Source organism: Leptodactylus fuscus, chromosome 1 (assembly GCF_031893055.1).
Source record: "Leptodactylus fuscus isolate aLepFus1 chromosome 1, aLepFus1.hap2, whole genome shotgun sequence".
Taxonomy (NCBI): Eukaryota; Metazoa; Chordata; class Amphibia; order Anura; family Leptodactylidae; genus Leptodactylus; species Leptodactylus fuscus.
Window position 1 is genome coordinate 266907473 of NC_134265.1, and position 15363 is coordinate 266922835.

The following is a 15363-nucleotide window of genomic DNA, read 5'->3' on the forward strand; positions in this document are numbered from 1 at the left end:
GCTGACCATGTAATTGAACAGGATTTTTAGCATCTTTCTTTACCTGCATGGAAGCACTTCAGTCCCTCATGGTTTGTGGCGTTGTCTTACATTTTCAGGAATAGTAAGTGATTCTGTGTTACTATGGAGAGCTATCCTAAATGGACCTCATACTGGCTTATAACTCAAAAATTGTTTAACATGACTTTATGAGACCATTGTAGAAAAGGCAAGTGCATTTATGCTATTACATAAGATAAGATAATCCTTTAATAGTCCCACAGTGGGGAAATTTCAGTGTGTTACAGCAGCATAGCAATACAGACACAGGATAATACACAGTAATATATTACAGAAGGAGACACATAAGCTGAGAAAAAAAAATACTAGGAATCAATAGCAGCTAAGGAAGAAAAGAAAAAAAGAAGACTTCAGGATCATTTAGTTCTCTGTGCGGAGTGATCTTCGCTTGGTCTGACGTAGATTATGTAGCCTGATCGCGGTTGGGAGGAAGGACCTCCGATAGCGCACCTTCTCACACTTGTCTGATGTAGATTATGTACATATGTGCAGAAGTTTCCAAAAATGCCAGTGTATCAAGATTATAGGTTTAGGGATATGGGAAGTGAATACAAAAGTGTATCTAATATGTAATCTGTCGTTTTTTTCTTCTTTGTATTACTTAGTGGAAAGGTCAAAATAGAATCCCCAGATCCATCCTCATCGTGGAGATCTCTCATACCTGTGATTAAAGTCAATATCAGCACAGTAAGTATACATTGAAACAAACACCCCACAAAATGTTTATTTGAAATACCTAAAACTTTTCATATTCTAACATCTGTGTATAATCCATAAGTACAAGGAAAGAGGCAAATTTATTTATTTTCATAAAGATGGATATTGAATCCTTGTTCATATATTGTGAACTTGTCATAGATTTCCAGTGCAGATGACATACTACAAATTTCCTACAAATCGGTGTACAGTATACGTGGAAAGAGTTCTCAAAACCTCACCCACAAGACCACATGGAAATCGGATAATTCTACAGATCTTTGGATCTGTAGTATACTGATAATATTTGGGGATTATTGGATTTTTCAGATTCCTAAGGGTGATAGACTTTAAAGCAAATCCCCCTTTAGATATTTATGGTATATCCACCGGATATACCATAAATGTTTCAAAGGTGAAGATCCCACCTCTTGCACCTGCCCCTATCACTAAAAACCGCCCCCCCCCCCCCATACTCATCCTCCGCAGTGATGCAGCCACTGTACATGGATAAGTGGCTATAGTTGCAATACTCTCCACTCACCTCTGTGTCATCCAAGCACAAGATGAGACCTGCATGTGGATAACCTTTAATGCTCTATCCTAGGGGTGCTCACACTTTTTCAGCGTGTGAGCTACTTTGTTAGCTGACCAAGGCAAATGATCTACTAGGGCGGGGCCGGGGCGGGCTTATGCGGGACAGGTGTGTCTGTGGGCGGGGTCGAACGGATCGTGAGAGCAGGAGACAGCGGCGTTCTGTGGCCGCCCAGGGATCCCCGGTGTCTGCTTGCTCACAGTGCAGGCTGAGAGTTATCTCTGGACACTGGCAGGCTGGGGCTGCTGCTGCTCCGCCTGCCAGTGTCAGGAGGTGACTCTCAGTCTGCACTGTGAGCAAGCAGACACCGGGGATCCCTGCATCCCGCGATCGACCCATACGTCCTTTGCGATCTACCAGTAGATCGCGATCGACGTATTGGGCACCCCTGCTCTATCCAAACTGAATATAACTTGCTCCATGTTCATATCTGGCCTTTATTGGGTATACTCCTTTCAATGTAACTTGGAACTTTGCTGTAATAGTTTGTCCCCCACCAGGCCTTTTAAGTTTCTGTGCACATATAAAGGAAGAAATCAAAAGTGACATAATGGCAGAAATTGTAGTAACATTTGCGGGTTGCTTAGATTACATTGGTTGCTCATTACTTGTGCTAAAATCTGGATCTGAGGTTTAGTTTTTTTAAGATTAGCCAGCGGTGGTAAACATGATCTTCAAAGGTGAACGACCAATGCAATCCTTTTGATCAGAAAACATGCAAAAGAATATCTATCTTGTATTGGAAACCTGTTATATTCTTTTGAATTTTATTATGTAAAAATTTGCTAGAATATGTTGTACAGTCTTGGAAAAAATGTAAAAGGTCTTTTGAGATTTAATATATGAAAAATATGTATATAAATATCTGAGCTCAATTACTTGAAGGAAATTTCATATATATTGCATTCACTTCACAGGGATAAGTTTCCAAGGTTATCTGTATGCATAAGTTCTTTATAAGTCCATTACGGTACTGGCCTATACAGGAGAGGTTGCCTAAATGGGTTCGCTTTCTCACATCACTGACAGCTTTTCAGCTGAAGCTTCACCTCACAGACTTTCCGCTCTGCCTGTACTTTGTACCCCACCACTGTGTGGTTACTGTGAGCTCCCCTGCACGCACTTATGCGAAACGCGTAGGGAGGGAGACATAGATGGGGCTTTTAGGGTCAGTTTTGGGACCACTTTTGTTAAAGTGGGTGCTATTTTTGGGGTGACAGGGTGTTTCAGTATTGTTCTGCTGTACCCAGTATGTTTCCCTTGCTGCTAATAAGCTGCATGACCCTAGTGTGTGATGCCACATTACCTACTGAAATTGATAAGAATGTTCCATTATTTTTAATACACTTTTTTTGTTGATTATGGGGTTGTTGTTTTTTTGAGACTCAATAATTATGTTTTATCTATTGTATATTATATTGGAGGATTTGTGCTTACTACTACTTTCATACACTTTGCAGTTAATGCTGATAATACTGAACGCTCTCTCTGCTATATTTTAGCTTCTGGTGGACAGAGCAGGAAGTCTATGTGGCGTAACTTCAGCCAATAGCTGAAGACCCCTGAGTGATGTCAGAAAGTGATTTTTGGCAACTTTTTCTGTACAGTCCAATCACACAAAACCTTGTTATTTCCTGTGGTCTTGGAGGGGTTGTCGAGGGCTAGAAAAACATGTCGGCTGTCTTCCAAATACAGGACCACTCCTATCAGGTTGCATACAATATGGGAGTTTAACCCTTTGCTGTTTCTCTGACATTTTTTTGAAACATTTAGAACCCCTTCATTGAAAAATGTGGTCTGATGAATAGGGAGCATCTTATAAAGCAGAAGGGGCTGAGCAGAATGATCTGCAGGTTTGTGAGAAAAGATTCAGCATAACCTGTTAAATACCGACTGAAATCTCTGCTGTTTCTGTGTTGAAGAGTCCAAGAGACGGTCTTGGGAGTGATTGACTATGACTCTCTATGACTGTTCATACAAAGATAGCTATCACTGATAGGACTGCCTTCTTAACTACTTAGGATGGAAAGAACAAAGACTTAAAGGGAATCTGTCAGGTTGATATGGGACACTAAACCCTCACAGGTTCTTATGGGTCTTTGGTTACCTGTATAGAACTTTAGTAACACCAGGATCTAAGTTCAGTCTGGGTGCTATGGCCCACACATTGACCGCTTTCCATGGACAGGACTCTGTTGTGTGCAAGGGCCCTAAACCCTTGATAAGGACCTGTGGGTGGTTTAGTGTCCAGAAGTACTTTGACAGATTCCCTTTAAATACATAAATGGAGGTTATACTGAATCTTTCCATACATATGTAGCAAAGCTAACCCAAACTTTTACAATTGGTTAAATTGCTGCAGTGTGATATCACAGAAGACAGCAAACACCAATGAAACATCATGGAAAAATGTTTTTCCAGTGACATTTCATTGTTTTTTGTTGCCTTCTGTGATAAGTTATCATGCTGCAGCAATGTAACCAATTGCAGAAGTTTGAGTATACTCTGTTACATCTGTATGTCTAGTGTTTGAAATTATTTTAATATTCTTCTTAAGCCTGTAGTTGTTTTATTTTGCGTATACATATAATACATTTCAGCACATTGGTATGCTCTTCCATCCTTTTTAACGATAGAATAACGTGGCGTTAACTCTTCATTGCAGGGACGGTTGGCCTTTGGAAATCACTATCAGCCTCAGACTCTGTGTGTAAATTTTGATGATGCATTCCTAACTTACACTACTAAGCCACCATCCAGTCACCTGGACCAGTTCATGCACATTCTGAAAGGCAAATTGGAGAATGTCAGAGTGATGTTAGTACCCAGCCCAAGATACGTTGGACTTCAAAATGATGAGTAAGTTTGTGTTTATTGCACTTAAAAACCTTTTTAACATTCTTTTAAATTGCTTAGAAAGTTTCCACTTGGTGTGTGCTAATCCGTTGTGCATGGTGTAAGGCTACAAAGTGCGTGCCTAATGCATTCCTGGAAGAGCACTCCTATCCTAATGAAACACATTATAAAAATAGGCTTGCTGTCAATCACGAGCATTTTGCCTTTTAATTTTATAATCAGCTTGGTTGTCCCTCACCGCTTAAGAGTCCTGGAACATGCCAAAAAAAAATAAAAGATAAATAAAGCTGAAATTTAGGGCACTTGAAAATAGAGATACAATTTGTTAAAGTAGGTCTTGACAGGGCTCTGGAGAAAACATGAGTTAACTTGTAATATTCCTCATTCTTCTAGGTGCCCATTCCTAACAATTTGATGTAACTACAAATGGAGCATTTCTCTTATAAAACACACAAAATTCCAGATCTCATCAGCACAATCTTATAAACTGCAATATACGTATTTGTTCTTTCAGCATGGGTTTGGAAAAGAGCAGGAAACTATTATTGTAATCTGATAAATAGAGGGGCATGTGGCTCATCGAAAATCTCTAGTCTGACAGATTAGTTCCTCTCATGTATTTCTTTTTTGTGTGCTGTACTTTCATTGTACTGATTTGATTTTTTAGTTATATTCAGTAAATGAAGGAAGAGGCCCCTACCACCTTTTTTGTTTATAGGAAATCTAAATTCACAAAAAGCAAAAAAAATAATCATTTTCCATATTTCACTGGATCCTATTTTGTTTCACTTTACAATTACGATTGTGATGTATATAAAGAAATCTTTACTTTTTGTCTCTGGATCTGTCATGTCCCCCCTCCTCATCCTCGTTGTCTTCTGCCTTGACTACCTGAAACAGGCGCCTCCCTGCTGTGCTTTGTCTGCAGTAGGACAAAATATGGTTAAGCCTTCAGTCACTCTGTAGCCAAAGAAGGAGCCGCTCAACAGGTGCTTTACCCATTTGCTGAATTCAGTATAAAAAACACTGGATCAATATGTCCTTAAAATCTAGAATTGATAACGCGTAATATTGTTCTCTTCGAGAAAGGCATCCAGGGCCTCTTTGAACTTGTTTAATGAGTCCGCCATCACCACTTCTTGGGGCAGAGAGTTCCAGAGCCTCGCTGTCCTTACTGTGAAGAATCCCCGTCTATGTTTCTGGTGAAACTTTCTCTCCTCTCCGTAGAGGATGTCCCTTTGTCACTGTCACTGACTTAGGAGTAAAAAGATCATTAGTATTTTGCCTGAAATAAAACTACAATATGTTGAACTTCTCTTTTCTGAACCCCCCCCCCCAAAAAAAAAAAACAACAACAACAAAAAACCAGACCTAGGACAGTAATCTACTTGCCCCCCCCCCCCCACCATTGGCTTAAATATTGTGAAGGCTGCAAGTGGAAAGCTTTCTTTTTCATCAGTCTAAAAAAGTGGACCAGTCCTAAGTTGAAGCTTGCTGGTGATGTGAACAGAGCCGTCTATGTTTTCATGGTAATAAGCTATGTGCAGTCTGATCCTGCTTGTCACATTGCCTTCCTTCTGTCATGCATACCTACCAAATGAATGTAGGCAAGATCAGACCACACATGATTTGTTTGTTCTCTGTTATTATAGGGACATATAGGCCTGTATAGCTGTATATACACAAAATGGTAAAGGGTGTTTCAGTTAGAACTTTTTCCATGGTAGATGCATTGGAACAATGAGCTTAACATGCTTGAGAAAGTGAATATGGCTCTAAGCTTACTGCCTTTACTTTCTAGTCAGGGCTAGAGAAGGAAAGTTCAAGTAAAACAACAGATGGATTTTTTTCTTGCTTTAGTGAAACTTAACATTCAGCGAATAAAAGCTGTAAAGTTTATTTGCTAAAGGAAATGTTGTTTTTACTGTGGCTAAATTTTTGATATTGATCTTGTTTTTTTTATAAGGCCTCCAAGACTCATGGGAGAAGGATTTGTGGTCATGCAGTCTAATGATGTTGACATCTACTACTACATGGATGAGCCAGGTAATCTGCAGCAAGTGGAAGGAAATAGCTGTCGGACTAAAGTAATTAGCTCCATGGTTAATTCATTTCAAGGGTTGGATGTTATTTTCTCTGTCAGATCCAATGTGTTCCACTGATGTCTGTGGTCAGCATCAACCTGATGTTTGTGGTCATACGGCATCTTTTCTCCTTGGTTCAACTTAACCTTTACAAATCTTTATGCAAGTGATATCTGCTGTGTCACTTGGTCTTGTCAAGTCCAATAAAGATCGTAGGCTTCTCTTTTTTTTTTTTTTAAATAATTTAAACAATTTTTTTTAGCTTCTTGATGAGAGATAAAATTGAAAAAAAAAACAAGATTAGAATAATGTTTAATACATTCAGAAAATATGCGGTAGCAACATAAACATGGATACCATCAATCGTATTAAAGTTACTAGATAGTTTACGATTGGTCAAATTTATATTAATGTCATATGGTTCATACCATTGAAAACCGTCGCAATGAGGAACTGTCCAAGTAAACTATGTAAGCCAAGTAAGACCATAAAACAGCAAAGTTTTCACAAGGTGTAAGTCTCTACTCTAGGGTGGTAGATCTTTTTATTAAAAGGGCAATGAAAGACTTAATTACTGTAGCCCAGAAAGGGTCCACTTTTGTCTTGTATAGTGGAGTAGAATGACAGGCTACCATTTGGGATAACTCTGGTAGTGGTAAGTTACTGCTTAATACTGGAGATTTCAATAAAAGCTGCACATAGCTTAAAGAGGTATTCCCAACTCACTTGTTCACCACCTTGCAGGCTGTGTGCTCTGTTCAATTCCTGGTTTTCTTGGTAAATTAGTGGGCAGGGTTTCACTTGCTGTCTCCCAGACAAAGCCAGCTCTGCTATCTCTCTCCATAGCAGTACATGTTTGCAGTTAGTAATGAGGGATGGTTGTAAATAAATTAGCACAGTATCACTGGAAAATGCACAATATGAAGCTGATGTAGCAGAGCTGGATTTGTTAGGTGACGAGAATCTCAAACTTACATGCTACAGGACCATGAGTCAGCTTGCAATATACTCACTTTTAGGTCTGTGTTTAATGGACTCCCTGTCTCAGCCCTTACCAGCAAAGTTCAATTAGCCGACTGATAACTGGAAGAACTGGAGATAAACAGCTCAGAAATTCAAGCTCCCCCTACCTCCTGAGAGCAGGGAGCTACATCACTTGTCCTGGGCGGAGAGATAAGACCATCCCCAGGTCTGTGGTTATGGAAACACAGTGTAAACAATGAAGTGAAGAATCTCAGATAGCGGCCAAAAAAAGCAGTTTTGCTTAAGCAATGTATTTAGGAAAAGTCGTAAATCCACATAAACTAGCAGTATAAATAGGATTCTTGAGATGGGAATACCCCTTTAACGAAAACTATCTAACCCCTGAGATCAAGGCTTTCCACATGCCAGTGTGGAAAGCCTGGGTTCCCCTAGGTGAGCAGTAAGGAAGCTGTTTTCTTGTGTCCAATGTCTATAAGCAGTTTTTAGTGTAAAACATAACTTTATTCATTTAAAACTCTTTAGTTTTTCTCTTTGTAGTAATACTAATATTAGTATAATACTATTATTATTACTATAAATTAAAGTGATTTACAATTTATATATATTTTTTTAAAGGTCTTGTCCCAGAAGAATCTGGAGAAAATGTTGAAGAAGAAAGTAATACAGAAGATGCAAAACTTCAAGATTTACCACCTTGTTGGGGCTTGGACATTGTCTGTGGAAAGGGAACAGATTTTAACTATGGTCCATGGGCAGATAGGCAAAGGTATGAAATCTGTCATCACTTTCAGGACTATGGAACAGAATCCTTCCTGTTTTGTGCAGGGCTGTGGAGTCGGTAAGCCACAGTTGCGACTCCGACTCCTGGATTTTATCAGGTTCCGACTCCGGGTCCGACTCCAACTCCTTCATAAATGGCCAATTCGTAACAATAAATTTACTGTTGTAAACTATTAACATCGTGCTTATTCAGTTTCTCACCATCTTATAAGTAATCAGACCACTTAGAGCAAAAACTATATTTATTAGAATACAATTAGAATATAGCAAATAACTTTTATAAACTTTTATAAACTCTTGTAAATAAATATGCAATAAACACTGTTATGCAGTTAATAAGAAGACATCTATAAATTTGTCCTCAGAAAAAGTATTGCCTCTGTCAGATCCTCCTTCATGGATGCCCTTAAATCTGATCTAATTATTTTGAGAGCAGAGAACAACCTCTCTACACTAACTTGGGTTGGTGGCAAAGCAGTAACCACTCGGGCAACATCTCTCTCTCTCTCTCTCTCTCTCTCTCTCTATCGCCAACAGAACTGCTTATCACTGTTGTTCATAGTTTGATAGAACATATATATTTGAGTAACATTTATAAAATTCATATGAAAATTCAATTATGAAATATTAATACTTTATTTTAAAGCTCCACGACTCCGACTCCACAGCCCTGGTTTTGTGTAGTGTTCGTACTACAGTACATGAATGACATAAAATGTGATTCACAGTGAAGGTGTTTAATTAGAAAATGCAGCCGGAGGTCTGATGTACAGAACAAGGAATCAGATGATGTGTGATGTATTTAATACTCTACTCCAGTAGAAAGAGTAGCATATTTAGCGATGCTGTTTCTGGAGCTTATGCACTACAACAACAGTGTAGTTAAGTGGTTCTCAGGGTGCATATACCTTGCCTCAGGGGTTGCTCACTCTCCCTAACTTCCAGCAATGTTGCTGGTTGCTAGCGTGTAAAAGTCGCCAATGTTCAATTCTTATCAGGGGGAGACTGACCTTTATACAGCTGATATCACTTCACATCCTTCTCTCCTTGAATGGTGGCAAGTTATGTACAGATCAAGCAGCGTGGGGTACTCTGCTCTCTGGCTTTTGTCTAACCTCAAACATCACTTTAAAATATCCAGTATTTGGTGAAACTTGTGATCATGTGTTAAGAGGCCTTAAGAGATAGGACTCATAAGGTAACATGATAGGAAGAGTCAGCTTGTTATAAAAACAATGTAGTGGTTTATTAATGTGTCCAAGGAGAACACAGGAACACAGGGAAAACTTCCAGAATAACAGAAATATCAGTCAATGTCTCATTAGCTTACATCATCAGAGAAGCTCATAGGTAGGTTTCTTCATCTGGATATCTTGTAGAGTTACAGCTTGGTTCATGCTTGATCATCTGGTTGATAGACTCTGGGCTGGTCATAACGTAACATAGAGAGGCAGCAGGCAGACTTGCCATAGATCCTCCATGAGTGACCACCACCACCACCACCCAGGACCATCCACAATGACCCAGACATGTGTATCTGTCACTCATTTATGTTCATGAGAGAAAGTGTTGCTCTCCATCTTGTTACTTTATAAGGACATGGTGTACTCTAACTGCACCCATGTACTCAAATATAGAAGGGTGAAGTCAGCAGAGTATTAACCCCATGTATGCTATGAATATTGTAATATCATAATATTTAACAATCACTAAGTAAGCACAAGCAAAATGCTTGTAGTTAAGAGGAGATCTTGGTGCTTGTAGGCACATGGACTGGGATGGTACATGCAATATGTGTAGCTGGCTGGCCAGTAAACGCAGCTATGGTGTACATATACTGACTTTTAGCAGTAGAAGCATTTTATGGTATCCCTCACTCTCCCAGGCTCTCTGCTGGTGCTACATTGTGTAGTTGCCCTGAGTCTTAACCTTGTTCTCTGTTTGTATATGGGCTGCCTCTTGTAAATTGTTTTATTCTTAGTGAGTAACCGCTTGTTCCTCTTTTCTCCTTCTTCATCCCTCACTGTCTCTCATGTAACAGAGAAGGATGAATACTGGAGTGGAATGTATTAAGGTTGATGTTTCTTATGACAGTTGTAGTTTCCCTGCTAGCACAAGATGTGATGGAATTATTAACAGGCTGCGGCCTCTTAATAATTCTGCCACATTTCTAGAGGTCCCATGAGCCAGAATTGATATCTACGACTGGCATAGATTTAAGCTATAACTTACACCAGTTTTCTCCTGTTAGTTATGGTAAATCTAATGAGCTGAGTTATCCCCACCCTGCCCATTGTTTTAAAAAGTGGCAAGAGGTATGCAAAAACAACAAAGTGGCACAAATTGTGGCCATGCACCAAAGATGTGCCACTTCTATGTCAGTTTTCTGGCTTATGTGTCATAGTAGATTTCCCCACAGTGGTCTTCTCCCACCTGTTGGTCAATAGTGGGTACTTGACTTGAAATGCTTGAGAAACGCTCGCATAGTTCAAATGTGCTACACTGTTTCCATAGCCTCCATTCACGTCCATGGTCCTGATGATTGAGATTTGCAACAACCTTGCATTGTGTCATGCAGTGTAGAACTTACTATGTTAAACATGCCTAACCCCCTACACTAGTGGCGTCATGAGTCGACAGTGGTCCCTGCTGCTTGTATGGCAGCGTGTTACTTGTATATATGCAGCTGAGGTGAGTGCCATTCCCTGCTGCCATTACTTCAATAATACATCAGTGCAAAAGTGACAGCAGGAGATCAGTCTTTGTTCAGACTGCTGTCAATGTCATGAAGCAGGGGTTTGTACAGTTGCCCATTGCCTGTGGTCCACCACTTGAGTACTTCGGCCTAAGAAGTTTATAAGATAAAAGAGATAAAAATGGGAATTATTTTATTCCTTTTAAAATTTGTGTTCTCAGTATTACTTCTGCTAAAGCAGAATACATGTAACAGGCAACTCTGTCTATGTGAAGGTCTTTTCTGTATTCAGAATTGTAACTTATATGTTTTATCCTGACAGGGAGTGCTTGTGGAAATTTTTTTTCCCACCAGACTATCAGGTTTTGAAAGTTTCTGATATCCCACAGCCTGGAAAACCAAGACAGATACAGGCTTTTGAATTAAGAATGAATATAATCGCAAATGCAACTATAGACCTGCTTTTTACAAAAAACAAAGTAAGTACCAATGTCACATATTTAAAATGAATATTTTCTCAGATAAACCTTTATACATTCTCATAAATTACTTTTTCAGTTAAAGATGTTTGTTTCCATTGATGCAGAATTGACAATCTAGTAGTCCCCTGTACTTTGCTTACAAGAATGCCAAAAAGAAAAATCGCTCTACTTGTCCTGAATTCACAGTTCGAGACCAATGTGGCTGCACGGAAACCCCCGACCGTAAAGTAGTATGAAAATTGAAAAAATCCCCCCCAAAAAAATTCCAGCATGCCACCAATTATCTAAAACATAACTTTTTACTTGAATGTATAAAAAAAAGATGGATATTACATCGCCTTAAAGAAGGTAGGAACATGATGAAGAGCTGATGCGTTTCGGGACAAAAGTTGATGTAAGTCCTTTACTCATAGCATATATGAGTAAGGGACTTACATCAACGTTTGTCCCGAAACGCGTCAGATTTTCATCATGTTCCTACCTTCTTTAAGGTGATGTACTATCCATTTTTTTTTACATTCAAGTAAAAGTTATGTTTTAGATAATTGGTGGCATGCTGGATTTTTTTTTTTTTTTTTTTTGGATTTTTGCTTACAAGAGGCTTGTACTTGTTGACTACTACAAGCCAGTCAGTGGTCTCAGTAGTCATGTGCATACGTACTGGCATCACTTTTCAGATTCGAGCCAACAAGTTAAAAGTAATAGTGTAGTAGATATTCTATTAGTTTGTCCCCTTACAGGTACATTTTCTGTACTTATCTATGAAAGTATGATATTAAAAATTATTTTATTTTTTATGACCTGTCAAGACTTGGTAATGCCAGATTAAATGCATTGTATTGTATATTTAGAGGTGAATAACATGGGGTTTAGTTATTCAGTTAGGGTAAATCGGAGATAGGGTATGTCAGAGAAAATTCCCACCACAGATTTTAGTCTAAGTTCATAGTGAATCTGTGGCAAAATCCTTTTTTTTTTTACTATTTAGGTGAAATCTGCATTAGAAATCCCAGGCTTTTCAGAAAAATAATGAACTTGTTTGAAAATCCACTACATGTTCAAATTTCTGATCCAATTTTCTTCTGTTCTATCTTGTAGTGTAAATTTCTTCAGATTTGCAGCGTAAAATTTGCACAGAAAATCCTCTTTGTGAACCCTCCCTTAGTTGTGCCTACTGATCATGATAGCAGACTTATATATTATATATATTTGACATTGTAGCATCTGAATTTAATATGTGAAGAAATATGTACATATACTTAATTTACTATATGTCTAGAAGTATAAAGAAACTTTAAGTGTATTTCCTCATATAAACATATAAGATACTTTGTAATATAGTGAAACGTCTCTAGAAGACACCCCCCCCCCCCATCCCCACCTTTCAGGGGTTGTCCATGGTATAGTGTTTTCCACAAAGAGGCCAGAGAAGGGAAGGGGGATAAAAAAAAAAAAAAAACACCAACCCATACTCACCTGTCACGGTGCTCCAGTGTGCCCCGCCCCTGTCTGGTCCAGAGGTGCCCGATGCTTTTCTGCGAAAGTCCTTGCCTCGCGTTACTGCTGGAGCCAAATAGTGTCCAAAGGAAAAGAACCAGGACATCAATTGCCTACATTACCAGTGATGTTCCGTGCCCTTTCCTTAGGCTGCTGATTAGCTTTAGTGGTCACGTGAGACAAGGATTTCTGCTGGATCAAGACCCTGGGAGCAGCAGGCCTGAACCACAGCGGGGACAAGTCAGTATGGGGTGTTTTGGGGTTTGTTTGTTTTTTCCCCACCTTTCATGGGCATCTTTGTGGAAAACTGTATATCCCCTTTACAGAGCAATTTTTTCAATGACCAATTTTTTCCCCATTATACTCTATTGAAGCTGCTTCCCATTAAGCAGATCACCTTTTTATCTAACCAAGACCACTTTTTTAAGCAAAAATATCAGTAAAAGCCCCCTATGAAAAGATCACACATTAAATTTACATACACTGTGAGTCCAATATGGACATATACGTGCTGGGCCACATCACTGGAGTGCAGCCAGCAAGAGACTTGCAAGGAACATTGGATGAGAAAACTTGCTATTTTAACAATCGAGCAGAGAGCCCCTGTCATCTACCACTGAGGTGCAGAGCGTATATGCCAACAGTAGCAATATTGCCAGGTCAATCACAGAAAAGCAACAGGTTTTATGTATACCCCACACTAAACCTCCGTTCTATATGGACCTGTTGGTTGTTTATTGTCCTAAATTGACCTGACAGATTTCCTTTCATCCTTGAATAAAGATTTAGTTGGGACGGTGGGATCACCCTCCTCCAGTACTATGCAGTAAGACCTTTTGTTTCTATCAAGATGTGGAGGAGCAGCCAGGCTGACATCCTCCCTATGGTCTTGGGGAGGAGGTTGAGAAGATAAAGTTTTGGCATTAAGGGAAAATCTCTGTCAAAGATTTTTTGGAGGAGTAGGCAGACCTCTTCCCAGAACAAGATTATAAGTGGACAAGTCCAAACGATTTGGTATATAGAGACACCTGGAGAGTTGCATCTTTAACATTCATCTGGGATTGTGGGATTAAGTTTATTCAGGACCTTAAGGTTGTGATAAAACAGCATTATATACCCTACCAGAATGGCGTATATGTAGGAGATAATGTGGGGAGTGCTAGGTTCGTTAATACAGAGACACTTAAAAGTCATGGGTAGGGGTAGAGAAGACGTACCTACCAGACAAGCAGAAATGTAAGTAGGACATTTTTAAAGGGATATTGAATCTTTTGAAAACCTTGTGTGATTAACCCACACTTTGCAAGTCACTGTACTTAGCTAGTGTTGTTTTTAGCTAACATGCCCTTTATTTCATACAGGAAACAAATGCTGTACACGTGAATGTGTGGGCAGGATCTTATTTGGAAGTGAACATCCCTATGACAGTCACTGAAAATGGTAAGACATTCAGTATGTATTTTGGTAAAAAATATGACCTGAATGTGCAAGATGTTACATTATATATTTCAGTTAAAGGAGGCTAAAATGAAATAGTCATAATACATATCTGTTATTCTTTCTGTGTTGGCCTGATAAAGTGTTTGGTTATATTATATTTGCTGTAGATGTATTTGTATTTCCACCTCTCCCATTGTGCTACACAATGAAACCTTTGCCATACTGTAATTCATGAGTCATGAGACGTTAAACCTTCCACCCACTCCACACGTTTTCAGAACTGTTCCTTGAACAGGAAATGATTTTCTTGTCTATGCACTTGGGTGCTATACAAATCTTAGTATATTCACAAGTCAGAAATGGATCAGCTATGTGTTGCTCATAGCAGCCATCTGGACCATGGTTTATGTCTACTAAACTGTGGTAGAAAGAAATGGAAATGACACCCAGACAATATTTAATTCATTTGTGGAATTGGGATTCTTTTATAAAACACAGCACTGTTTTTGCAAAGTGTCTCTTTTCTGGGTTAAGCTAATGTGGGGAAGTTAGCTTGGTAGCAGCAGTGGTGCGGACTCAAACAGTCAAGACAGGGACACAAAATGTGCAGCAAACTGGTTTATTTAGAAAAAACAGAGGAAAATAAATACCGTATTTTTCGGACTATAAGACGCACTGGACTATAAGACGCACCTAGGTTTTAGAGGAGGAAAATAGGGGAAAAAAAATTTTGAAGCAAAAAATGGTAAAATATTTAATATATGGGAGTTGTAGTTTTGCAACAGCTGCAAGGCCACATTGACAGGTGACCCTGCAGCTGTACGGGGACGCATAGAGTGTTTTTTTTTTTTTGCAGGGCCAGAAGTACTTTTTAGTTATACCATTTTGGGGAATATCTATTGCTTAGATCACCTTGTATTGAAAAAAACCCCAGTGGTTTATGATATATGATTTTCTACTTTTATATATATATTCTAGGGACAGGAGGTGATTTAGAACTTTTATTTATTTTATATTTTTATTATATATTTTTAAAGTTTTTTTTTTTTTTTACTATTTTATTCCCCCCCCGGGGGCTTGAACCTGCAGTCGCTTGATTGCATGTCCCATAGACGGCAATACAACTGTATTGCCGTCTATGGGACATTCTGTCTATTAGTATTACGGCTGGTCATAGAGACCAGCCGCAATACT

The 15363-nt window shown here is 39.0% G+C and overlaps 1 protein-coding gene across 9 annotated transcripts in view; it reads left to right on the forward strand.

The window, feature by feature from the left end:
* The window catches only part of BLTP1 (bridge-like lipid transfer protein family member 1), a 204638-nt gene that overhangs the window by 40918 nt on the left and 148357 nt on the right, over positions 1-15363 (forward strand). For all 9 annotated transcript variants that reach the window (XM_075287049.1, XM_075286973.1, XM_075286984.1 and 6 more), the window contains exons 7-12: positions 666-747; positions 4017-4210; positions 6174-6253; positions 7891-8041; positions 11073-11229; positions 14091-14169. In XM_075287049.1, coding sequence (XP_075143150.1) covers positions 666-747; positions 4017-4210; positions 6174-6253; positions 7891-8041; positions 11073-11229; positions 14091-14169 — 743 coding nt within the window. The remainder of the gene's footprint in view (positions 1-665; positions 748-4016; positions 4211-6173; positions 6254-7890; positions 8042-11072; positions 11230-14090; positions 14170-15363) is intronic.